The sequence below is a fragment of the Mesoplodon bidens genome (assembly GCF_964165515.1).
Source record: "Mesoplodon bidens genome assembly, chromosome: 7".
NCBI classification, from domain to species: domain Eukaryota; kingdom Metazoa; phylum Chordata; class Mammalia; order Artiodactyla; family Ziphiidae; genus Mesoplodon; species Mesoplodon bidens.
The window spans coordinates 89,407,336-89,434,739 of record NC_138164.1 but is presented as its reverse complement, the minus strand read 5'-3'; the positions used below and the strand labels follow the sequence as shown (position 1 = coordinate 89,434,739).

Sequence of the window (27,404 nt, the reverse complement as noted above, 5' to 3'; positions counted from 1 at the left end):
CGAGCTACTAGGTGTGTGACCCTGGGCAAGTTACTTGGCTTCTCTCAAAATTTCAATTTCATCTTCTGTAAAATATAGACATCTCATCTGATTGTTGTGAAATTAAATGATGAAATATACATGAAGGGCTTAGCGTGATGCCCAGCACACAGTAAATCCTCACTAAATGTTAAATATTTTAATAGACTATTTAATAAGTTTTAAAGATATTAGAGTATGTTTTATATGAAATAGGTGTTATAAAAGGCAAACTGGAAAGGTTTAGAAACGATAGGCATACTAGGAAATTTGAGTCTATAGAGAAAAAAATACAGAGTATTATGGAGATAAAAGAAACAGAGAAAGTAAGATCATTGGAACAACTTAATTCTTGGACAATGACCAAAGGTAACTAGGAGGTGAAACATCATGGATCTGACTGGTTATAAAGCTAAACAAACAGAAACTCCCAGGTGTCTTCTGGTGGATAAAGGGTAAAAAGTCTCATCCCTGCACACTGCAGTTTGAGGAGCTGGTATATGGGTTCTGAAGTTTCACAATTTGAATTCTACAAGTAGGTAGTTGAGACAAAAGACTCAGGGAAAGTAGGCTAAACTTTCCCTTTGACTAGTCCTAAATTAATACTCTCTCCTTTAGAAGGGCTCTCGCCTCCTTATTACAGGAGCATACCCTGCTGGTAGTCTCTCTTATGCATGTGTTTGTACAGTTTACATAAGAATACTTTTCTCCCTTCATCTCCCCTCAACTTCTGCCCATATTTTGATTCAATTTAAGCCTTTTCCATACCTCTTACACCTGCACAAACATCTGCACATTATATATGTATTGTTCATAGTTATTCCACATGCAACCGACATCCAGTTTAAGTTCATCAAGGGTAAAAACCAAGATTCATGCTGCCTAACAGTGTTAAACACATAGTAGGCACTTAAATGTTTCAGGACAAAAGGTCAGGTGGTTTTTTCTAAAGAACTGTACTGATATCAGTATGTCTTATTTCAGTCTTCCAACAAGTTTTACTACTATAAAATAAATTAAGGAGCATACAAAATATAATAATATAAAACAGCAATTGGCAAGCTTTTTCTTAAAAGAGTCAGAGTAAATATTTCAGGCTTGTGAACCATACAGTCTCTGTTGAAACTACTTAACTATGCTCTTGTAGCACAAAAGAAGCCATAAACAATGTGCAAATAAATACAGCATGGTTGTATTCCAATATCTTTATAGATAAATCACCAGCCAGCAGGTTGTAGTTCGCCAAGTCGTGTACCATAAGGAAAATGCTTAGAATTTATTACATGCTGTAAAAGGAAAACATAGCTCAGCAAATTCAGAAAGTCCGAAGACAACTGATGAGAAAATACTATACTATCCTTTGAGAGATATATTGGGACCGCTTGGTTTTTGCTATTACATGAAATAATAACAAATTAAATCTATGAAAAGTATGACATTCTAAGGTGATCCCCATGATCCTGTTTCCTGGTATATGTCTTTGTGTAATCTCTTCTCTCTGAATATGGGTGGAACCTGTGACTTGCTTTTAACCCAAAGTATATGGCAAAGGTGATGGGACATCATTTCTGTTACATAAAACTGTGACATCTATCTTGTTGAGAGACATTCTTCCTTACTGGTCTTGAAGAAATAAGATGCTGGTTGTGAGAGACTGCCTCTGGCTGACAGCAAGGAACTGAATGCTGTCAACCACCGTGTGAGCTTGGAAGCAGATCCTTCCTTCTTCTGCCAAACCTTCAGTGAGAACCCAGCCCTGACTGACACCTTGACTGTTCGCTTGCAGAGGACCCAGCTAAGCTGTGCCTGGACTCCTGACCCACAGAAATTGTTGAGATGATAAATGTGTGTTCTTTTTAAGCTCTTAAGTTTATGTTAATATTGTCACACAGCAATAGGTAACTAAAACAGAAGTACACTTATAGCTGGTTGTAATTAATTGTTTAAAAGCATATTATTTTTCTCCTACTTCTAGATCTAAAATTACATAATTAACCTAAGAGATTAAATTAAAAATAATGCTTTCATAAATGTCACATAACTTGTATTTCAATTACTGACTTCTATTAAATCTTTTTGATGCTCGATAGCTCCACATATAGACCAAGATCCTTTATGTAAAAAGAAGCTGTGTGAACTTTAAATATTTATGCCATCCTTTCACTTTTGATACTTTTCAGGTGTTCCATATTTACCCATGTACCAGACTGTCAGAAAGCGATTTAAATATAAAACATCTCAAAACCTATTCCAGTACTGAAGGATGAAACATGTTTTAAGAAAACTCTATCTTTGATTTTCAAAGTAAATGTAGGAGCCCCTTAGTTCTTCAATCTATTCCTCAGAAAAGGGCCTTTTAAGTATTCATATTCATTAATTTTGTTGCATTCCGAAGGTCTAAAGTAGACCTACCATGGGTTTTCTGGCAGTGCTCACTGTCTCCAGTTTCCATAGTTACATTGCTTCTGAAACCGTAAATCCACTACTCTGTTATGCCACACTCATGTGCATGTGCACACTGAGACACAGAGTTGCCTTGGTAAATGAGAGAATGGTTAAAATGTTCACAGTCTATAGTGAAAAGTTATTAGTGCAAATCATCTTCAGGCTTTAATTTTCTCTCACTTGTGGAATAAAAAAAATCTTTGAGTGAGGAGCAGTATAGTAATGGCCTAAGCTTCTAACCACTGACCTTAAATATCCATATTTGGTTTGTATTTCAAACTATTCATCCATTTCTTAAGGCAGAATTCATCTGTCGTACAAGCTGTATTGACCAGGAAACAGAGAAAAGTAGAAAACCTGGTAGATAAGATGCCTTCTGCTAATCTAATCTCTCAAAGAAATGTAAAAATGCTTCCAAATTTTGTTTTAAGATTTCCTAGAGAAAACAAGCTAACAGATAATAAAACTAAGTTTACTTAAGTTATACATATTTTTAAAAATCTTATACACTTAGAAGAAGTTGATAGTAGGGCATAAACAATAATGAGACGGTTGAAAATATTAGCTTTATGGAAAGACCAGACTATAAAGGCAAGGCCTTTGCTTTATACTTGTTATATTGTTTTATGCATTATTAATTCAACAAATAGTTATAGAATACCTAGTTTAATACTTGGTGAATTGATATTTCATCAAAGGCAGACCCTTTTTTTTTTATCTGTCACTGTGCGTTAGTTATTCTTATTTGAGTTTTTCCTTATTATATATTGTCAGAAAATCTCCTTAGCTAGATCACCAAGTTCATTAGACGTGTTATTTCTGCATAACTGCCGACATCAACACTAAGCTTTCTGTCACTATGTAACAAGGATCCTCTTCCTCCAGCTTTCAGTAACATGGACCTTCTTCCTTTACAGCCTCATTGGCAGTGTCCTCAAAGTACAGAGTTCTACTAATGATCTCTTTACAGTGATTTAGGCTTTTTCTAATGTGTTCCTCAAAATCCTTCCAGCCCTTGCCCACTGCCTGGTTCTAAAGCCACTCTCATATTTTTATTTTATATTTGTTATGGAAGCACTCACTTTTAAAACACCAAAATCTGTTATGAAATAACATTTTCAATGTTTGCAGAAGATGATTGCCTACTTAGAAAATTCAAGTGAATCTATAAACAATTCAAAAGTTGCTGGTTATAAGATGGATATACAAAAGTCAATAGCAGCCCCTTGTACAGCTACAGTCAACAATAAAGTGTAGTAATAATAAACACATCTATTATGGTATTAACTTATGTTATAATTATTTACTTTACTTATGTCTCCTCCTTAAGGGAAGAGAGTAACTCATTTATATTTGTAACCCCAATATCTAGCATGCACCTGGGTGTTCAACGAACATTTTTTGAATGAATTATCAGTCGTCATTGGATTCTTAGTATCATTCACATATACTTCCACGAGAAAAGAATAAAAATTTAGCTGGATATTTTTTAAACCATTATAATAATCTCCAGAGTTTTGTTCATCAAAGAGAAAAGTCCCAGGTTCAAATCATGAAATGCCATTCTTCACTTTTCACCTATTTGGACTGGTAAAGATTAAAATGTTTGATAATGCACATTGTTGTTAAGGGTAAGGGTAACCTAATGTTCTTATAACAGTTGATTGAAGTATAAGGTAGCATAACCTCTTGGCAGAGCAATCTAATATCTAATACAATTTAACATGCTTCTATCAACTAAGTCTATATCTTGGAATTTATTCTATAGATACTATATATTTATATGTGTATGCAGACTTTATATATAAGACTTGTACAACAGGATTGTTAGTAACAGAAAATAATGAGTTAAACTTATCAGTAGAGAATGATTTAAGTAAATTGTGGCATAACTATACAATAAAATCCTATTCAGTTGTCGAGAAGAATGAGGTATACCTATATGAATGCACATGGACAGATCTCTAACATGTATTAAGCAGAAAAAACAAGGTGCTGAATGCTCCCATGTATATTAGTTATGTTGAAATATTTGGGTGGGAAACCCAGGACAGTACTGTCCCTGGGTATGGGAAGTGAGGAACTGAAAGGACAACCCAATTTTTCTACATGTCCTTTTATATTTTCTGTATTTATATACTTATATCAAAACTGTGAATTATTTTTTCCCAAAATTCCTTCAATCATTCTTTACTTACTAAAAGATAAATTTAAAAACTGCAACTGACATGACCATTTCTAGAATTTAAGCATAGGTCACACTAAATTTGGAGTATCGTATTCAGTTCTGGGCACAGTTAAAGAGACAATGCCAGGGACTTCCCTGGTGGCGCAATGGTTAAGAATCTGCCTGCCAATGCAGGAGACACCGGTTCGAGCCCTGGTCCGGGAAGATCCCACATGCCACGGAGCAACTAAGCCCGTGAGCCACAACTCCTGAAGCCCACACACTCTAGGGCCCGCGCACTGCAACGATGAGTAGCCCCCACTCACCACGACTAGAGAAAAGCCCGCATGCAGCAACGAAGACCCAATGCAGCCATAAATAAACTAATTAATTAATTAAAAAAAATAAAAGAGAGAGACAATGCCAGACCAAAAGGTGCGACATGAGAACAACTAGGAGAGTGAGGAGTGTGAAACCTGTTTAAGAAACTATGTCTAGGGCTTCCCTGGTGGCGCAGTAGTTGAGGGTCCACCTGCCGATGCAGGAGACACGGGTTCGTGCCACGGTCCGGGAAGATCCCACATGCCGCGGAGCAGCTGGGCCCGTGAGCCATGGCTGCTGAGCCTGCGCGTCTGCAGCCTGTGTTCCACAATGGGAGAGGCTACAACAGTGAGAGGCCTGCGTACCGCAAACTATGTCTATCTAGTTTGGAGAAGATTTGAGGTGATTAAATACTTATTTTCAAATATTTTAAGAGTGTCATGTGAAAGAGTATCAGAGGACAAAACTAGGAACAACAAACTTGTTACAGGCATACAAATTAAACATTAATATACAGAATTTTCTAATAAATCATACATTTTCAATAACAAAGCATTGCTTTGTAAAGTAGTGAGCCCTTTAAACTAGATAATCTGTACTCAAATGATGTTTGAAATCTGTCAAGGATTATGGAAAAGTGATTTGTGGCCAAATGGGAGCTTTGATTATATAACTGCCAAGGTTTATTTCAATTCCAAGATTCTATGATCTAAACTTAAAAAAAATCTAAGTAGGGTTATGTATATGTATTTAAGTAAGAACCAATGAAGCTTTAAAGATGAACAAAAATGTGATTTGTCAGTTTGTTACTTTTCTTTCAGTTAGAAGACAATTATGATAAAAATCTGTGATATATACAATGGGCTTATGTGTACATCAACTTATCTAATGAATCATTGTAATAATCCCACTCTAAATACTGAGATTCTCCAAAAAATCTATTGGCATTAATTTTAGTTTTTTTAAAACAAATGGAGGGCAAAGCACTGTGAACATTTTTAAATTATAAGAGCTACATTTTCATATATATATTTTCCTAATTCAAGTTCAGATCAACATTTTAATTTAAATTAGAACTTAAGGCAATTCCTCTTTAATTTACCTTAACTCTTGTATAATTTACCTTAACTTTTGTAGAGTGTAAATACTTAATTTCAGAATAGGCAAACCCATAAAATCATTATGCACAAGAGAAAACTGTGACTGGGAAGAGCAAAGTATGTATGCTAGACTAACCAATTAGAAGAACTGTTCCAACGGCCAAACCTCCACCTGGAAATGAAACAAAACCAAGAAGAAAGTTAATCTACCTTTTCACATTATCTTTAGCATAAAAGTTAAGCATTATCAAGGACAGGTATTTCAATAACTTTAAAATTGCAGTTAAAAACATTTTAAGTACCTTTGCAATACTTTGCTTAAGGTGCTATTATGAAATAATTACATATTATATGTAATTATACACTACACATTACAATTACTTTCATAATATACTGTACTATCCTCCTTTCTCCTGTTAGGACCACGCAGCATTCAACATAACTGGTTAAGCAATCCATAAATGTTATATTTAGCACTTGCTAATAAATTAGCTCAATAGCTGAGACCTATGTGCACAGTAACTTAACTACAACAGAAGTACAACACAGAAAAGAAAGGTTATTATAATAGAAATTCCACTTTAATATTTATTCTCAAATTTAATAAGCCCTGGAATAAAAACCCTGATAATTAAAACGAATTCTTTTTCCATTATTAACAATATACACAAAGTCAGGACATACTCTAAATATTGTCATTTCAAACAAAAAAGGCACAATCACAAAACACATTTTCAATTTTACTAGAAAATGTTATTTTAAATATCTGAATTAGGGTAATATGATCATAAACATATAACTCAAATAGTTTATTAGAAATCAATTTAAAATCGTTTTAGGGAACTAGAACAACATCAGAAAGATAAAGACATTCACCTATTTGACTCCTGATATTTTGTCTGTAAAACCACTTGTCAAAGTATTACTATGTATAATTAATGTTGCAAACGCTAACAAATTCACTTAAAAATTTAAGAATGTGTACACAAAGAATGAAATGTACTTAAAGTATAATTAATTAAAAAAGAAACTAAAAATTGTTGGACAGTTGAAGACAATATTACTAGGGTTTTGTTTGTTTGCACAAAACGGTGAAACACTTAGAATAACAATAAAGAACTTTTCCCCAAAAAAGTTTTGTAGTGGCGAACACTACATAGAAAAACTTAGTATGAAAAATTCATTTGATAGTGCTTATTTTTTGCCTTGCCAATAAGCATACATAACTGTTATGTTTCAAAGAATTTGAAATTTGGTAACATGCATGCACACAGAATACAATCCAACATTTGGGGACTTTATAAACAAAACATTCCAAATTGTTAGAAAACAATTTTTTAAAAAATGAAACCAATACATTTATATATTTTAAATGGATTTTTTATAGAACCAAATACGTATTTTAATTTCATATTGAGATAAGTTCCTTCATTTTAGCATTTAAAGCCACACCAGACTACACAGGATAACTCCAAATGTTGGTCAAACTAAAAGATTGACATAAACTGAAATATGTGTGATGATAATAACCATAAAGGATCAGAGCAAATTTTCTTTGGGACAAGATTAGACTAAATATTTAATTTTATAGTTTGTGCTACATATAGACCACTACTAACTTTTTAATCCATTTTAAACACTTTAAATCACACTTTCCAACTCCTTACTTCACTATTTTCCCTTACATGCAAAAATAAATATTTAACTACATAATCATCATTTTGTGTATTTGAGATGAAATAATACAAGAACATAACAGATACTGCAGTGTCTAGTCTACAGCAAGTACTATAAAAAAGTTAGCTGCCTTTCTTTCTATAACTTAATTTTTATAGGAAGGATTTAGATCTCTTATCTAAACTTCTCTGGGTCTACATTCATGTCTCCTCAAATTAGGAATTTATATAAGGCCTGCAAGTTGAATAGTTAGAGAAGTATTTTGTGAATTATATTCACAGTGAAATAATGAGAACAGATAAAGAAATAGTTTCCCTATTAAATGAAGTGATACCTTGCTCAGGTGACTTGCCCAAGGAGGTACAGTAAGAGCTACCCTTACGAGACTGGCAATTATTTTCTGACTAGAAACTAAATGATACACCAAAATTGTATCATTAGATAAATGGTGATCACCTTAACAGTAAATCAGACTAGGCTAAGGTAGTTTTCTGTAAGAATGAGTCAAACAATCCACTGTTCCTGATAATTCAGGAACCATCCCTCAAATTTTTAAAATCTCACATATATTAAAATTCTGATGTTTGGAAAATTTGAACATTACTTAAAACAAGATAATATGAAGACAGCTTAATGACTTTTATCAGCCAAATTAATATTCTATCAGGACTTCTCTTACAAAAAGGCAACTTTCTTTTTTTCTAATGGGCTATATAATGTAAATTCACTAGAGTCAAATTTGAATTGGCCCTAGTAAATGTTGGTCGTTTGGAAGGTTGGTCGTGGGAAATAAGAAGCCACCTTATTAATTATTTGTAAATCAAGTTTTTATTAAATGTATATGAGGTAAAATTATTTGACATGTACATACACACACACATATAGCAGCAAAGTTCCTCTATTCTTCCAAACTTCATTTTAGTATGTGACAAGACCCCCCATTTCCCCAAAATACTTCTGTATAAGATATTTTGAAATAACTCACTTGATATACTGAGGTTCTAGTTATATTTTAAACTAGAGTAAATTTGAATAAGTTTGTAGTCATGCTCCCTACCAAAAATTGAAAAGCTTAACCAACCAACCATGACAAGATGTCTTGACATGGCATGTTCAACAAGTTAGTTTTCATACATCTTTAAATTCAGTAATAAGTTAGTAACTTCAAAAGCAACACAGATTTCACACTAATAGTTCCCAATTAAAATAGAAATAAAATAGTTCCTAATAGTCCACTAAAATGTCTGACATGTAAGTAATGGGGTAAGTAAGCACTCGTCTTATTTCTATAATGAAACATACAAAGGAGTAAAATTGTCTTGTTTATGGCCTCCTCTTCTCTTTAATCATATCTTAGAGAAATCAGCAATATTCTAAGTCACTAAGCAAATAAACTGTTGGTTTTACTTCTAGACCTTTTTAAGAAGTACATTGTTATTCTTCAGCTTACTAAAAAATATGGGTAGAATATTTCATCAACTTGTAAGACTACATGAGTTTGAAAGCTTGAAGATACTTTGCAAGTCTGATATCTTAAAGTATTAATTTCATCAAGCTTTTACATTTTAAAAAAATGACAGCATTTTGTCTGAAAACAAGAAAAAAATCTGATAGTGTAAAAACATCAGAAAATTTAAGATTTTAAGTGCCAATATCTTTCTATTTTTTTTAAATATGAAGGAAAGAATTTAAAAAATTCATGTGAATAGTTAGAAAGTGATATATTAATTTAGAGGGAGAAAATTCAATGCCACATACTTCCCCCCAAAAATCTTTAATTAAGCTATAAATTTAGGGTAAATGAGGTCAAATTAATATATTAGAATATTAAGGTCCAGAAGTGGTATCTTATTTTACAACAAGGGCAACTCCTTTTTCAAAGTTAGAGGAAGTAAAAGGAAAAAGAAATACAAGACCGGAAAGTTAAGTGATTTATACCAGTCCTTTCCAGTGCTCTCTATAAATGGTTTTGCTTAAAATTATAGAAAGGCATTTTAGGGAAAATGCAACATAAAAAACCAGTACATATTCTTGGTTCATGGCAATATCCTTAACTACTTAACTAATGCCACACTTCAAATTAAATTGCAGTTATGTCATTAACAGGTCTACTTTTTCTCCTTTCTCTAGGAGGTATGAAACATCCCAACAACTCTTGATTATCACAACTATTGGCTGGGCAAATATGGGAATCAAAAAAGACAAGCCATCAGCAATGAGAATGGTTCTGTTGATTAAATTACACAAAACCATTTTACATAGCAATACAAAGGAATAAGCTACTTTTACTTTAAATGTACAGCTATCAATTGTTAAAATGTCATAACCAGGATTATGTTAAATATATAATCCAAGATCAATGCATATCATCCCACACTCCAGATTAAGATATAGTGGAGCAAAGGAACTACAACCACCAGTATTTATTTTTTCACAGCAGTGTTGAAAATGGCAGCTACCCTCAAGCTTCTTCAGAGTCCCCTTCCTGGACTATTATTTACCTCTATCCCTATTTCCATTTACTTGACTGTCAAAATTTAAGAAGTTCTGAACAGCACAGAGTTAAGCCAGTTAAACCTGAGAAGTCATCGTTCCTTCGAATATCTTTTTGAAGGATGAGACTGGGGGTTAATATGGTCCTAAAATGGACTATATATCCTAGAAAAAGTGAAATTCTGCCAGAATCCTTTACCTACTGTATAATCTCTCTTTGGAAATTCCTGGAAGAAGAAAAATGAAATATTTACATATAGTGTCCTCAAATAACAACATAAATGTCCTGGAAAGGCAGGATTGAGAAACTGGGTCAGGAAATATCAGAACTTAAAAAATTAGCCAACTTGGGAAAGGTATATCGATATCTAACAATAAAATAAGCTGTCAGAACAAAAATATGTAATACAATTAGATCATGTAAAAGATGCAGTAATAGGGAATTCTCAAATTTTTAAAACACTTTCGAGTAAGCAATGCAAATATTAGCATATCATCAAATAACTAATTTTCAATTAGCCTATATTATGCCTTTCAAATATGTTTTGCATCTGCACTTAAAATTACAATAATGTCACAGTGGCAGTAGTAAAATATCACTGCAGTGTATGTCAGTGACGATACAATATTTACCTGTTACGCAGTAACCACAGAATATATATAGGCAAGAATCACAATATCACAGTATAGGTTCATCATTCTAATATCACCAAATCCTACTATCATTACATTTTGTCACAATATGTTTATATTAGACTTGTCACAATCTGAGTCAAATAACATTTTAGAACAACAATATAATCTGAATTGCTTTTACTTTTGTGTATACACATGAGCAGCCAAATGTTTCACATTCAAATAATGGTTTAATGAAAAACAAATGTATAGGGTTTGCTCCATAGGGCCACACAAAATAGAAAATCAAAGTACAAAAATGCCTTAAGAAGTTAACAACAACTGAAATACTTCTGGACAGTTTATTATTCCAAATGTAGTAACTCCTATTATAACAATGTCTTCAACTTCTCTGCAATTTGAGAATTAACTGTACACATGCAAAACATATTTCAAAATATCCAAAAACTGATATTTATTTCAATCATCTTAATGAACACTAATTTTTAGCATAAGCTTGTTAGAGTCAAATTATTAGAGTCCCCATCTCCAAGCAAATCTGGAAAAATTTTAAATTACAGTTCAAGTTTATATCACTGTAGAAACACATGAGGAAGGTGCTTTGGGTCACCTTTCTGGTGGGTGCTTTAAGGGACTATATGGTTAAATCTTTAGGCTTAGATTCAATAAATGGTTAAAAACACTTGAAAAGAGTTCTCAGAAATTTGAAAGAGTTGCAGCATAGTGCAGAGCACTAAATGTGGAGCTTAAAGATCAGCCCAGATTGTCACTAGTTTTGTGACTCTGTTCATGTTAATCTCTGAGTCTGATTTTAGAACTCAAACACATAATTCCATCCTATGTGTTTCATAATCTCTTGTCCAGGTTTTTTCCTACACAATATTTTTCCTTCAACCAAGAACTTATTTAGAAAACTCAAACACATAATTCCATCATGTGTTTCATAATCTCTTGTCTAGGTTTTTTCCTACACAATATTTTTCCTTCAACCAAGAACTTATTTAGAATCTACTACGTGCCAGGTACTGTGCTAGGCACATTTTGTTATTCTAATGAGGAACTGAAAGTATAATGTTAAAAATGTGACCTTTTTGTTTGGAGAGTTTCAAGATCAAGTGAATGAAGTTACATATCTCCATTGAGTTACAAAAAGGAAAAAAAAATTAAAGACTAGGAACAGCCTCTAAGCTTTAAGTTTAAATATAGGACGACACCAAGTAAGGCTCACAAGGGAAAGAAAGGGAGACAAATATTTGCTAACTAGATATTTTGAATCATTTCTGTTTATAGTACCATGCAATTGAGGAAGGCAACAGTCTTGAAACAATTAAGGGAAAATACTTAGATTTATGTAGAAATAACCAGGATCCAGTTAAGGTCATGAAATAACAGAGGCAAGAAGCCATACTCTTTTTTATTGGCCTCGTCATTTTCTATTGTACTAAACCTATCTGAGAAGCCTACCTGTGGGAAAAAAATTACAGAGAGAAAATGTCAAGGGAAGTACAAGAACAAGCAATGGCATTTGTAATATTTTATGAAAGTGTACAAGGCTTAACTGACACATCTCACCCTATAAAAATGTTATGAAATATAAACATGGACCAATTTTAGTAAAGTAGCATTCTGATAGGAATTAACTAATTTACAAGCCTTATTAACACTGCAGCTTTGTCCTACCAATCTAATCTGTTCAATCTTTTCAACATAAGTTATGAATCAAGAATATTCTTTAGTAGCCTTCTTATGAAAAATTCCAGAGATTATACAGGGAAGCCTAAAAACTGGACTTCTTTTTCTTGTCAAATGTGAATTAATTTTAAACACATTGTTTGAGATGTAACTCTGGGAAGCAAAATATATAGAAGAAAAAATAACAAAAACAAATATGCATATATTTAACGCAGATGCTGGGTATGACTGCTAAGGTCAAATACCGGCTTCAACTACTTTGGATCCACATAAGCCTTTAACACACATTCTCTTAAAGTCATTATAATTTGTTTAAAGATTCAGAACCAGGAGATAAGCAGCCTGGTGGTGAAGAGGGGAAGTTACTCTCTTTGGCATTTTCTAATGAAGCCCATCTATCACAACTGCCACAAACTTTTGTTAGTCCAAACCGTGAGCTACCTGGGGTTGACAGAAGGGTTCATTCACAGACCGGGACGGGGATACTAGATCAATGGCAAACCGTCTCCAAACATTAATGATTCCCCTTGACTAGGAAGCATGTCAGGGTAAAAGCATGTAGGTTTCCTGTCTTATTCTAGAAAAAAGCTGGCGGGCACCAGAGTTGGAAGTGGGAGCACGAAAACAAATTTAGTTAACAGCATTTAGAAGTCTCCATGCAACCCTTCCTCCCCTCCATCTCCATCAGACCGGGCTATCCTCTCCACGTCCGAAGGCTGAGAGGTCAGAGAGAGATGTGGGGTCAGAGTGGCTCCCCCGGGCAGGTCCCCTCCCTAGTTTTCCCTCTGTTGAGCCCAGATCTCCGTTCTGAACCGACCTAGAAGCTGGTCCAGGGCTGGGAGCCCGGTTGATACCAGCAGCTGTCCATTCCGCACCGACGGTCGTGTCCCCGCGATGGACACCAGTCGAGAGCAGCCGCTGTCGGTACCGCTGGCTCTAGGACTCCTCCGCTGGAAGCTGGTGACGCTGTCCCTGCTAGCCGCCACCACCATAAACCCAGGACTCCTGGTGCCTGTGCTCGCCGCTGCCGCCATCTTGGCGCTTCCCGCGTTGACCCAATAGGAACTCCGGGAGCTCAAGCCTCGGGTCTGTCAGAGCCAGCCCCAAACTCCCGCCTCCTTGCCTCCTCCTCGGCTCCCGAAGCCAATAGGACTAAGAGTTCCCTCCCGAGTCAACCAATGGCAAGGCGTATTACTGAAAAGTGCATTCTACGTAAGGACGACGGACTTCTTCAAGGCCCAGGTGAGAAAGAGACCCCTGAGTCCTGGGTGAGAGCCTTCGGGGTTCTTTGGGATTAGAGGTGGGTAATATCATTCAACATTCTTCTCGTTTTGAGTGCCCTCATTCACGCTGAATTAAAGAAAAGGCTGGTGGAGCGGTATATCAAGCAAATACCAGTAGGACCTTGCACTTTTCTCCGCTCAGTATTAAAGAGGATACTCCCTCCCACCCCTTTCTCTTCTGATTTTTTGGGAGAAAATTCCCTCCGCCATCCTTTTCAGGTCTTTTTCTGAATGGTTGTGTAATATTGAAGGGATTGGAACTCTTACTTTAGCGACTTGTTGAGCCCCTGGGCTTGGTTCCTCAGTGCCTGTGACAGGTGGGTTGGATTTAGACGTTAGAGTAAAAACACCTGAGCTTTGAGGCGATTTGGTTTTCCCCCGTTTCAAACAGAAAATGCACCCCTCTGATAAGTCCCCGTGAGTAGCTTTCGTTAATTTTAATTAGTGCTTCTGGAAGTCTTAGAGCGCCTTTCCATAAGTGGTGTGAATGATAAGTGTTACTCTGACAACCTTGTTCACACATTTAATTGTCGTTTGCTGTTAAGGCACCTGCAAATAACAGAAGATACTTCAGGGTTTTTTTTCCCCGAAAAACTGATAAGAGTTAGATGTGTACGTGCTTTCTTTTTCAAGTGATTTATGAACTCTGAATCAAGAGCTTATTAGAATAGGAAGTTTAATTCCTATTAAAATAGAAAAAAACATGTAATTTAGAACTGTGTCCTTAGATTTAAATTTTGTTTTCAAAATTTTGAGCTGGCCGGGGGTAGGGGATTGGAGTAACTGATTTTTAAAGGCATTCATGATTGACAAGTGTCCAAACTAAAAAAGACTCACAAATTATGCTTGCACTAATAGTTATTGTTGGTTTTGACAGTGATCTGTGATACTTTTAAAATACATCCAAACTTCATGGAAATTCTTGCCATTGAATTGTTTTAAATCTCAGTGACCTTTTTAAGACTTTTTGGCTGATTCTATTTGATAAACTGAGATTATATTGCTAAATAGTGACTAGAGTTTTTCATTTTGGATGGTTTTTGTTTTTTGTTTGTTTTTTAAAGAAAAATGTTCAGGAAAGAAAAACTGAAGCAACACCTTGCTATTTAATAATATATCAACTGCAAAGCTCGATCAAGGTTTAGATGCTTTCACTTAGAATCTCACCAGTATAAATCTGTAATCTAAATTGTTCAGTAAATAGCTGTTGAGTGTTTACTGTCTGCTTGGAGCTAACCTTGTCATTTTAGGCCTATAGAAGTAAAAAATGTTCTCGTTTGGGAGAGATAAGATTAACACATAGAAAACAGCATAGCAGTTAAAATGAACACATTGAACAATATATGTTAATTTTGTCCTGTAGTAAATAATTATACTAAGAAGACCAAAACAAAAAGTGACAAAGCAACCTAATATCAAATAGGAACTTCTCAGATAGTTTTGCTGCTCTGAAAACTTTGAAGTACTACAAATATTGAATTTTTATAGGTTTCTTTACGATGTATTCCCTTGTTTTCTACTCTTTACTTCAGCCTTTAGTTTTCTAAACCTTATTACTAGAAGTGAAAAATTGTTTTTCAGCTTTAACTGTAATCCAGGAAGCATGACATATGTGTGCACCAAGGCATTCCTGAAATTAGGATATATCTTTGGTATAACATTATCATAGAATAAATTAATTTAATCTGTCCTTTTTTTTTTTAACAAAGACACAACCTTTGCTCTCAAAGCAAATAATCCCAAATACTTGAATTTACTGGTATGTAGAGTAGAATATAAACATTGGAATAAATGAAGTTTTTAATGGAAAGGAAGAATTAAAAGGGTATATGTTTAGGTGTGGTGTTAAATGATTAATAACAATTATTTACTGAGCACATAGTAAATCTCACGGAAGTGTGCTATGTACTAGGTTACAGGAGAAAGAATACTTAGTCTCTACCCACTTTGAGTTCACAGTTGGGAGAGATAGGTGGGTGGATAGGATAATAAAGTATACTCTAAATACTGTGGAGGACAAATACAGAATACATAACTTGAACTGAGAGAGAGAATCCTGGGTAAGCTTACCCTGAGAAGGAAGCTCCCTTCCCTCCTTCAGTAAATCTGGTCTCGTTGCTACTGTGCAAATAGTTCTCATAATTTGTGCATAGTGCTAAGAGAAGAGGAGACTAGAGAAATTAGATAAAAGTGTAATTGATTTTTTAAGATGAATTTTTTTCCTTAAGGATAATGGGAAATCATTGAAAATTTTCAGGTAAAGAAATGACATAATAATCATATTTGATTGTTATGTTTGGCTAAAAAGTATCCTGCAAGAGAATGGATTGGCTAAGTGTGATTGGGATAAAGAGAATGGAATGAATCAAGAGATTACTATAATGGGTAGAATTGATATGACCAAGGAAGGTTGAGAGGAGGAATCAAAGATGAGTAACAGGTTTCTGTATTGAGCAGCTTTCTGGATGGTGGAGGATAAAGAATAAAGGAGAAACATTAGAACTTTATAGTTGTGCAGTTGGTTGTTTTAGGGAATGGGAGATCATGTTTTCTTATGTTTTAAATGTATTTAATTGGAGTAAAATACCTGTGGAGTATCCAACTGGAGATGTCCAATACACAGTAGGCTATGTGAGAGAGGCATCTCTAGATGAAACATATAAATTAGAAATTAATTAGCCCATGGTGGGGATTTACCTTAAGGGAATGGATAAGCTCACCAAGGAAATGTATACGTTAGGATGAGAAGAAAAAAAGAACCAGGAATAAACTTTGGAGAACATGAACACTTGAAAGCTGTGCAGAGGAGGAGAAAGGAAAATAAGAATTGGAAAGTGTTTACTTGATTTAGTAATAATGATTTATTTTTGGCTTTGTTAAGGGCAGGTTTGATGGAGTAACAAACTGAAAAGTCAAATAATTGTGTTTAGAATTGAATGGGAAGTGAAGTTGAATATTCCATAAAAGTAGACCATTTTACATTTTAGAAGGGTTTGCTGTAAAGGGGGTAGAGGGGGATGACAGAGGTTTAAAGGAGCAGTTTTCTTGTGTGGGAGAGGGAGGGAGAAGGAGAGGGGAAGGAAGAGAGAGAGATGAAGCTACTGGAAAACATTCTTGGCAATGGATGAGGAAAAGAGCCTGAATGAGGTAGAAGGAATGGAATCTGGAGCACAGGAAAGGGATCAGTATTTGAAAAGAGGAGGCTAAATTCAATGGCTAAAAAATGTAAATGAAAAGAAGACTCTTTGTTTTCCTTTTTGCCATTTTCTCTTTTCTTGTTCCATATTCTGACCTCCATCCATTCCCAGGACTTTAGTTCCTATTTATACACCAATGACTAACATATTTATAGTCCAGATTGCTTCTCTGATCTCGAGAATCATAAATTCAGATATTTACCTTTTTTCTGAAAGTCTTAGTGGGACCTCAAACTCATAATGCCCCAGACTGAACTTCCTTTGGTGTTTTATATCTAGGTAAATGATAGGATCATTTGTAGAATTAGTTGCCTGAGCCAACTCACTATACTCATTTCCTCTCTTAAGCTTCATTCCTCCATAGCCAGTCTCTTACCAAGATTTATGGAGTTTACTTCTCAGTAACTCCCTAATCCATTCTAGAGCATTTAGCTCTCATCTTTGGTTCTCTTGCAGTACGTTGTCCATTCAAGAGCCATCCCAATCCTTTCAAAATAGATGTCTGATCATATAGTATAAAAACAAAACTTTTAAGGACATGCATTTGGTTTCCTCTACTTAGCTCTCTAGTCACATCACTCTATAAATTCCCTTACTCTCTTCACTCTATCATTCATTTATTCTCCTGTACTCACCTTGTTCCCTTCATCCAGAAGGCCACTAGTTAACTTCTATTTATCCTTCAAATCTCACTTCAACTTACACATCCTCAGTAAAGCCTTCTGATCTTGATATCACAATAAAATAAGCTAGTATATACTAACAATGAACAAGTGGAATTGGAAATTAAAAACAATACAATTTACATAAGTATCCTCCAAAATAAAATAATGAGGTATGAATCAAAAAGTGTATCTGTATAAGGAAAAGTTCAAGACTCTGATGAACCAAATCAAAGAAGAACTAAATAAATGGAGAGATATTTCATATTCGTGGATAGGAGACTCAATATTTTCGTTATGTCATTTCTTCCCAAGTTGATCTGTAGATTCAATGCAATCCCAAATAAAATCCTAGCAGATTATTTTTTGGATATTAACAAGATGATTCTAAAGTTTATATAGAGAGGCAAAAGATACAGAATAGGAAACACCATATTGAAGAACAAAGTTGGAGGACTGATGCTACCTGACTTCAAGACTTACTATAAAGTACTGGCAAAAGAATAGACAAAGAGATTGGTGGAGCAGAATAGAGAACCCAGAAATAGACTCACATGGATGTAGTCAACTGATCTTAGACAAATGAACAAAGACAATACAGTGGAGCAAATATAGTCTTTTCAACAAATGGTGCTGGAACAACTAGTCATACACATCTAAAAAATCAATAAGTAAATAAATCTAGACACGGACTTCAGAAAAATTAACTCAAAGTCGATCACATACCTAAGTGTAAAACACAAAACTGTAAAACTCCTAAAAGATAACATAGGAGAAAACATAGCTTACTTTGGGTATGGCAGTGACTTTTTAGATACACCAAAGGCATAATCTATGAAAGAAATAGTTGACAGGCTGAACTTCATTAAAAAACTTCTGCTCTGTGAAAGACAGTATCAAGAGAATGAGAAGACAAGCCACAGACTGGGAGAAAATGTTTGCAAAAGACACATCTGATAAAGGACTGTTGTACAAAATACAAAAAGAACTCAATAATAATAAGCAACCTGATTTAAATATGGGCAAAAGACCTTGACACTCCTGACCAAAGAAGATATACAGATGGCAAATAAGCATATGAAAAGATACTTCCCATCATATGTCATCAGGGGAAATGCAAATTAAAACAACATTGAAATACCACTGCACATCTATTAGAAGGGCCAAAATCCTGAACACTAATATCACCAAATGCTTGTGAGGATGTGGAGCAACAGGAACTCTCATACAGCGCTGGTGGGAATGCGAAATGCTTTTGCCATTTTGAGAGACAGTTTGGAGGTTTCTTACAAAACTAAACATACTCTTAACCATATGATCCAGCAATTGTGCCCTCCTGGCATTCACACCATAGAGCTGAAAGCAAATCCATATAAAAACCTCCACATGGATGCTTATGGAGGCTTTATTTATAATTGCCCAAACTTGGAAGAAACTAAGATGTCTTACAGTAGGTGAATGGATAAATAAATTGTGGTATATCCAGACAATGGAATATTATTCAGTGCTAAAAACAAACAAGCTCTTAAGCCATATCATGACCCAGTACACATACATGTGTTTACATTTACATATAATTAAAACAAAAGTTGTCTGAAATTTCCCACATGTGAAGATTGCTGATATATTCTAATCTAATCTATTCTGTTCTTTTCTATTCTCTTTCATAAGAATTGCTGCTTGCAACTAAACTGATTTTATATCTCTAATGATTCTCAACTGACGTAATTCTGTACCAACTTAAAACATACACAGTAAAGTTTTTTCATTCATTATAGAAGTTATGTATACTCTTTGTAGAAAGCAGAATGAAGGGGAAAACATCACTCATACCTTGATAACTGAAAGACAACTGCAGTTAACATTTTGATGTATTTTCTTTCAATATTTTTTCCAATGGTATTTGTATTAGTATTGTTTTAACTATGATATTATGTAATTTTGAATCCAAATTTTAAAAATTTTGTGTTTATTTTTATCAAAGTTATGTGTGCATGTAATGGAAAGAGTCAAAACATTTTTACAAGGTTTGTTCAGAAAAACAGTAATCTCCCCTGCCATTTCCAACTCTCCAGAGCAACTACTTTAATCTATTTTAGCTGATTCTTTATACATTTACTTCCACAGCTCTCAATAATATACTTATCACTACTATTTCTTCATTTTCCAGTTAGGCATCCATTAGATCAGTGATTGGCAGAGATGGTTGCAGGGAGAGATGAATAGGCAGAGCACAGGATTTTTAGGGCAGCAAAAATATTCTATGTATTATAATGATGGATATATGTCATTATACTTTTGTGCAAGCCCATGGAATGTACAGCATCAAAAAAGAACTCTGTGGTAAACTATGGACTTTGTGTGATTATCATGGGTCAGTGTAGGTTCCTCCTTGGAAAAAAATGCACCATTCTGGTGAATGATGTTGATAATAGGGGAAGCTATACATGTGTGGTGTCAGGAGTGTTTACAAAATTTCTGTACCTTTCTCCTAATTTTTTGTAACCCTAAAACTGCTCTATAATAAAGTCCCTAAAAAAAAAGTGTCCAAAGTACAAAGAAATCAGCTATATAAAATCTCAGTCTGAGAGTTTCATAAGCAGCGTGTATATCACCCTTGTGGCCAAATAGTGGGATCATTTCCGCAAAGGTATTCTGAGAAGTCTGCAGGTACAATTGAAAGACTGCAGTGACCTATTAAAGGTACACCAGAAAACATAATGGTCATGATAAGCAACTAGCGCCCCGTGACAGAAGTGCGTACCCCTTTGGTTGGCCTTTCAAGTTTTCTGAGACCTAGGGCTCATATTACCATTGTGTCTATGCATGTAAAGCATATAACAGAAATGGTGAGGCTTATCATGAGGCCTGATAGTATTCTGGCAGCATAATTGAATGAGTGAATGCCAGGGTCATGCCTGCACAGAGGGAGTTCTTGGACCTCATGCAATCCCCTTTTGCTTCCTGTCAGTATACTCAAAGGGAAATCCCAGTCCTGAGTTCCAACATCACAGATTGTTTTAGCTGTCTTTGTATTTTATATAAATGAGGCCATACGCCATTTATTCTTGTGCTGGATTTCTTTTGCTCACCATTGTATTTGTGAAATGTCTGTTATTAATGTGAACAGTTGTGGAGTATTTGTTACTGTATAGTATTGCTATATAGTATTGTGTAACTGTGTCACAAATCATTATCCATTCTACTGTTGAAAGGGGTTTGGCTAGTTTACTATTTGTGGCCAAACATTTTTCTAACATGGTTGTACCAATTTACACTCTTACCAGGAATGTTTGAGAATTTTGGTTGCTTCTCATCCTTACCAACACTTAGTATTGTCTTTCTTTTCATTTTAGCCATTTTTGGAGGATTATGGTATGACATTTTCATTTGGATTTGAACTGATGAAGTTGAGCACCTGTTTTTATGTTTATTGGCCATTTGGATAACCTCTTCTGTGAAGAGTCTTTTTGTGTCTTTGCCAGTTTTTAAAAATTGCATTATTTTTCTTTCAATCTGGATTTGTAGGAATTCTTTTTATGTTTTGGATAAGAGTTCAGTTTCAAATAAATGTGTTACAAATATATTCTCTTAGTCTGTGGCTTTCATTTTCGTATTATTTTCTTTCAATTTAATAAAATTTAATTTTTTTATACAGCAGGTTCTTATTAGTTATCTGTCTTATACGTATTAGTGTATATATGTCAATCCCAATCTCCCAATTCATCCCACCACCACCAGCCCCCACCCCAGCTTTCCCCCCCTTGGTGTCCATATGTTTGTTCTCTACATCTGTGTCTCTGTTTCTGCCTTGCAAACCGGTTCATCATCTTTTGATTTTAGTCAGAATGTATTCTGAAGTACTAGTTTTTCTCCTTATGTCTAGCACTTTATGGCTAGGTTTGCCTACTCCCAAGAGTTCAAAGATAATCTCAATATTTTCATCTAAAAGCCCTGCTGTTTACTTTTAAACATGTGAGTCTGCATGCTGGTGGAATTCATTTTTTTGTGTCTTTGTTGTGAGGCAGGGCTGAAGGTGTATTTGTTTTTCCTACATAGATATCCTGTTGACCTAGCACCATTTATTGAAAAGACAGTTCTTTCCCTGCCATATTGAACATTACTTTTACAATAAATAGAGTCACACATATTAGGTAGATTTTTCTGGACTTCCCATTTCATTGGTTAGTGTGTGATTCTTCAGGTTCTCCAGAATGATGACTTCTTTTCTCTCAGAATTTTAACCACCTGTACTACACTGCTCTCAAGCTAAATCAGTAAAAGTAAGATGCTCAACCTTTGGAAATCCCTTCTTACAAGTTTGACTCACCAACAAAATCTTGTTCTGTTCAATCCCTAGAGCCTTCACATAATTGTTCTTGTATTTTGTCCTGAGTTTGTGGTTGTTACCTAAGGGAGGGTTCATCTGTTATGAGCTTATTTTTTAATGACTGTAAATGATTTCTTAATTGCTGATATTGGTTACTTGTGTTTCTTCTTTTTTTCTTTTTTAGGTTTGCTAGGGATTTTTCATTTTTATTAATCTTTTTTTTTAAAACCTAACTTTTGGCTTTTAAAATTTTTCCCTGTTTTTGTAAAATTTTTTACTTTCTATTTTATTGATTACTGCTCTTATTATTTCCTTCCTCCTACATTCTTTGGTTTTGATTTGCTGAAGTTTTGGTTTTTCTCCCTTGTGATAAAAGCTTAATTCATTGATTTTCCACCTTTCTTCTTTTCTAGTATACTATTTATAGTTAAGGGTGATTTTCCCTAAGCACTGTTCTAGCTGTATCCTGCAACTTTTAACGTTTTATGTTTTCATCATCATTTATTTTAAAATATTTTTTACTTTTTGTTTAGATTTCCTCAATAATTTTTAGAACACTTTTGAGAGTGCTGAAATACATGAATTATACTGGATGCCAGGAAAGCAGGTGTAATCTGGGACTGTCCAGGGCACATGAGAACTTACGTTCATCCCAATTGTAGTGGATTCTTAAGTATAAGCAGAAAACTGGGGTTTTAAGTTAAAATTTTAAAATCCACTGTATACTCATCTGGGAATATTCAGTGTAATAGAGTAGATGTGTCAAAAGATAAACATGTTTTGGTTCAAGGAGATTTTTCAAGTAAATGTATTTATAAAAGTGAACAAGACATTTTTAGTGGTAAACCCTAAAACACTAAAAACTTTTAGTGTTAAAGGAAATGTTCATTGCAGCTCTATTCACAATAGCCCGGAGATGGAAACAACCTAAGTGTCCATCATCAGATGAATGGATAAAGAAGATGTGCCACATATATACAATGGAATATTCCTCAGCCATAAAAAGAAACGAAACTGAGCTATTTGTAATGAGGTGGATAGACCTAGAGTCTGTCATACAGAGTGAAGTAACTCAGAAAGAGAAAGACAAATACCGTATGCTAACACATATATATGGAATTTAAGAAAAAAAATGTCAATAAGAACCTAGGGGTAAAACAGGAATAAAGACACAGACCTACTTGAGAATGGACTTGAGGATATGGGGAGGGGGAAGGGTAAGCTGTGACAAAGCGAAAGAGAGGCATGGACATATATACAGTACCAAACGTAAGGTAGATAGATAGTGGGAAGCAGCCGCATAGCACAGGGAGATCAGCTCGGTGCTTTGTGACCGCCTGGAGGGGTGGGATAGGCAGGGTGGGAGGAAGGGAGACGCAAGAGGGAAGGGATGGGGGAACAGATGTATATGTATGACTGATTCACTTTGTTATAAAGCAGAAACTAATAAAAATAAATAAATAAATTAAAAAAAAAAAAAAAGGAAAAAGAAATTCCAGAGGTAGAATGGCCCAGCATAGGTATATCTCCCAGTTGGGGACTGTTCTTCTTCTTTGCATGGAGCCCAAGTAAGGAATTTAACAACTGCTGACTAATGCCTGGTGCCCCTTTCCTGTGTCAACTAGAGGAGTCTCATAGGCATAAAGCTGCGGTGCTAATCTAAGCCCATGCGTTATTCTAATTATCCTGGACATTTCTGATGAGGTATCAATTCCTCCTCAGTATGAATAATTGTGGGAGTCCAGGGAAAGGCCAGATACTTAAAACCATTCCATGTGAAGCTTCTTACATCACATCTTCTGATTTTGCATGAAAGATCATTTACACTAGTGCTGATCCCCTCTGAAGAAATACATATTTCTTGGCTCAATAAGTAGTGTTAGCAGAGGGAAATATTTTGACTGCTATTTCCCAGTTTAAGAATATGAAGTTTCTTGTAGGATAAGATGGAAGTTAAAAATCCTGGCAAACATTTTCATCGTAAACTCAGAACTAAATTACACAACTTTTTTTTAAACTTTTTTGTTCACAGCTCTTGTTCTACCTTTCTTTGAATTATATTTTCTTAGGAAACACTTTTAAAATTATTTTCAAATTTGGTAGCATTAATTAATTGCATTCTCTACATTGAATTGTTTCATAATCTCGTCCATATCCATTATGATATTTAGTTTCTCATTTGTAATGCTATATCTTTGGATTTTTCTCTCAGTAACTTCGAAGGATTAAAAAAAATCTATTTTAATGCTATTTTCATAGAATGATGCCTTATATTTAGGCATTAATTATTTCCTTTTCTAATGTTACTAATTTTTGTCTTTTTCTGAATTTGATCTTTCTTCCTGCTTCTCTTAGGTATTTTTTGTTTTTCATTGTAGCACTTTTAAAGGCAATAATTAAAATATAGCTGTAGTGGCCTGTTATAATTTCCAGTAGTACTTCCTGTGTTGATGGAAATGTTCTATATCTACACTGACCAGTATAATAGCCATTAAACACATATGGCTATTGGGTACTTACAATGTGGCTGATATGATTGAGGAACTGAATTTTTAATTTTGTTTTAATAATTTAAATTTAAACACTACTTTTGGCTAGTTGCTGCTATATTGGACAGCATAGCTCTAGATCAATATTTAGCAAAATTTTTCTATGAAAGACCAAATAGTAAATATTTTAGGCTTTGCAGACCATATGGTTCCTGTTGCAACTACTTAGCTCTGTTGTTGTAGCAAAAAAGCAGCCATAGACAACACGTAACCGAATGAGCATGGCTGTGTTCCAGTAAAACCTTATGTGCTAAAATGGAGTGGGCAGGATTTGGCTTATGGGCCCTAGTTTGACAACCTCTGCTCTACATGAAAGATGTATCTAGGGATCTATTTATTTTTCTTTTTCCTGCTCTGTATTCCCTGGGGGTCTTTTCCTGTAACATTTGAGAGAGATTATTACCCTCCTTGAGTTGTTATTCTGTATTTCTTCAACTTTTGTTTCAACTTTTCTATTTTTTTGTATATGTGGGGGGAGTTGGTGGTGGACAGGCTTCTATTTTAAATTTCTTTAAACTCTACTCTTTGTTGTTTTAATTCTACTCTTTCATATGCCTGTTGTCGCATAGATACAATATCTTAACTAATATCTCTGAAGATGTTAAATAGAATTATTTTCCTTTTATTTTCCTCCCTGAATTACCTCTGATTTCTCCAGAGTTGCTTGTTCTGTTTTTCATCATGGGCCTTCTTTTTCATTCTTGTGGTTTCCTTAAATGTTGGTGATCCTTGATTGTTCATTCATGTTGATATATGATGAGTTAAATAATATAGATAACTGGAGTGGGTTTTCTCTTCTTTTCTTTCTCTAGCAAATTACCCTAAATGGAAAGAATACTGATGGGAATTCCTTATGGGTAGGTAGGACTTAGTATTTTTTTATTAAAGTATGTCGATTTACAATATTATATTAATTTTAGGTGTTCTATAGTGATTCAGTATTTTTATAGATTGTACTCTATTTAAAGTTATTATAAAATATTGGCTATATTGCCTGCGCTATGCAATATATCCTTGTAGCTTCTCTACTTTATACATAGTAGTTTGTACCTCTTAATCCCCTACCCCTATTTTGCCCCTCCCCCCACCCCTCTCCCCACTGGTAATCACTTGTTTATTCTCTATATCTATGAGTCTGTTTCTGTTTTGTCATATTCATTCATTTTATTGTTTAGATTTCACATATAATTGATAACATACAGTATTTGTCTTTCTCTGCCTGACTTATTTCATTAAGCAAAATATACTCCAGGTCCATCCATGTTGTTGCAAATGGCAGAATTTCTTTTTTTTATGACTAATATATTCCATTGTATATGTATACCACATCTTCTTTATCCATTCATCTGTTGATGGGCACTTTAAGATTGCTTTCATATCTTAGCTATTGCAAATAATGCTGCTGTGAACACTGGGGTGCATATATCTTTTCAAATTGTGTGTTTTTGTTTTCTTTGGATATATATCCAGAAGTGGAATTGTTGGATCATGTAGTTTTATTTTTAATTTTTTTGAGGACTCTCCATGCTGTTTTCCATAGTGGCTCTACCAATTTACATTCTCACTACCAGTATATGAGGGTTCCCGTTTCTCAGACTCCTCGCCAACATTTGTTAGTTGTGGTCTTTTTGATGATAGCCATTCTGACAGTCATGAGGTAATATCTCATCGGGGTTTTGAGTGACATTTTTCTGATGGTTACTGATGTTGTACATCTTTTCATGTGCCTATTGGCCATCTGTATGTCTTCTTTTGAAAAATGTCTATTCAGGTCTTCTGCCCAGTTTTAAATTGGGTTGTTTAGGGTTTTTTTGCTTGTTTGTTTGCTTGTTTGTTTTTGATATTGAGTTGTACGAGCTGTTTATATAGTTTGGATATTAACCCCTCATCAGTCATATCATTTGCAAATATTTTCTCCAATTTAGTAGGTTTTCTTTTTGTTTTGTCAATGGTTTCCTTTGCTCTGTAGAAGCTTTTAACTTTAATTAGGTCCAATTTGTTTATTTTTGCTTTTGTTTCCTTTGCTTTAGGAGACAGATCCAAAAAATATTGCTACAATTTATGTCAAAGAGTGTTCTGCATGTTTTCTTCTAGGAGTTTTATGGTTTCTGGTCTTAGATTTAGGTCTTTAATCTATTTTGAGTTTATTTTTGTTTATGGTATGAGAAAATATTCTAATTTCATTCTTTTACATGTAGCTGTCCTGTTTTACCAGCATCACTTATTGTAGAGACTGTTTTTTCTCCTTTGTATATTCTTGCCTTCTTTGTCATAGATTAATTGACCATAAATGCATGGGTTTATTTCTGGGCTCTCTGTTATGTTCCATTTATTTATATTTCTGTTTTTGTGTCAGTACCATACTGTTTTGATTACCATAGTTTTGTAGTAGTCTGAAGGCAGGGAGTATGATACCTTCATCTTTGTTCTTGTTAAGGTTGCTTTGGCTATTTGGGGTCTTTTGTGTGTCCATATAAATTTTACGGTTATTTGTCCCAGTTTTGTGAAAAATATCATGGGTATTTTGATAGGGATTGCATTAAATGTGTAGATTGCTTTGGGTATAGGTAGGACTAATTTATTGGTGTGTTTTGCTCAGAATGGATAAGCAGAGGGCAAGCAGACAGGCCAGGTCCATCTCTAATAGACTGATAAGGAGGATCCTATCCTAGGTTTCAACCACTATACTTTGGAGCCCAGATTCCTCTCAGGCAGGTTAAACCTTTTCTTATCCTCCATAACTGTTGGTTCAGCCCACAACCCCTTTCTACCGGAAGAAAAGTTACATCTTCCCTGAAACATTCTCCTGTGTGTGTAGTTGGACAAAGGTCAAC

The 27,404-nt window shown here is 34.6% G+C and overlaps 2 protein-coding genes across 8 annotated transcripts in view; one reads left to right on the top strand and one right to left on the bottom strand.

The window, feature by feature from the left end:
* Window positions 1-13,643, bottom strand: part of ELP4 (elongator acetyltransferase complex subunit 4) — a 233,716-nt gene extending 220,073 nt beyond the window's left edge. Inside the window, exons 1-2 of one of the 2 annotated variants that reach the window (XM_081241480.1) lie at window positions 13,367-13,643; window positions 6,188-6,223 (exon numbers count right to left, since the gene is read on the bottom strand). In XM_081241480.1, coding sequence (XP_081097606.1) covers window positions 6,188-6,223; window positions 13,367-13,583 — 253 coding nt within the window. In that variant the 5' untranslated portion in view covers window positions 13,584-13,643. The remainder of the gene's footprint in view (window positions 1-6,187; window positions 6,224-13,366) is intronic. The other variant, XM_081241479.1, reaches the window with a different exon arrangement.
* Window positions 13,644-13,704: 61 nt separating this feature from the next.
* Window positions 13,705-27,404, top strand: part of IMMP1L (inner mitochondrial membrane peptidase subunit 1) — a 79,689-nt gene continuing 65,989 nt past the window's right edge. For 4 of the 6 annotated variants that reach the window (XM_081241119.1, XM_081241121.1, XM_081241120.1 and 1 more), the window contains exon 1: window positions 13,765-13,849. The gene's annotated coding sequence lies outside the window, so the exon portion shown is untranslated. Of the gene's footprint in view, window positions 13,850-25,382; window positions 25,428-27,404 lie in introns of all 6 variants that reach the window. The other 2 variants (XM_081241123.1, XM_081241122.1) reach the window with 2 other exon arrangements.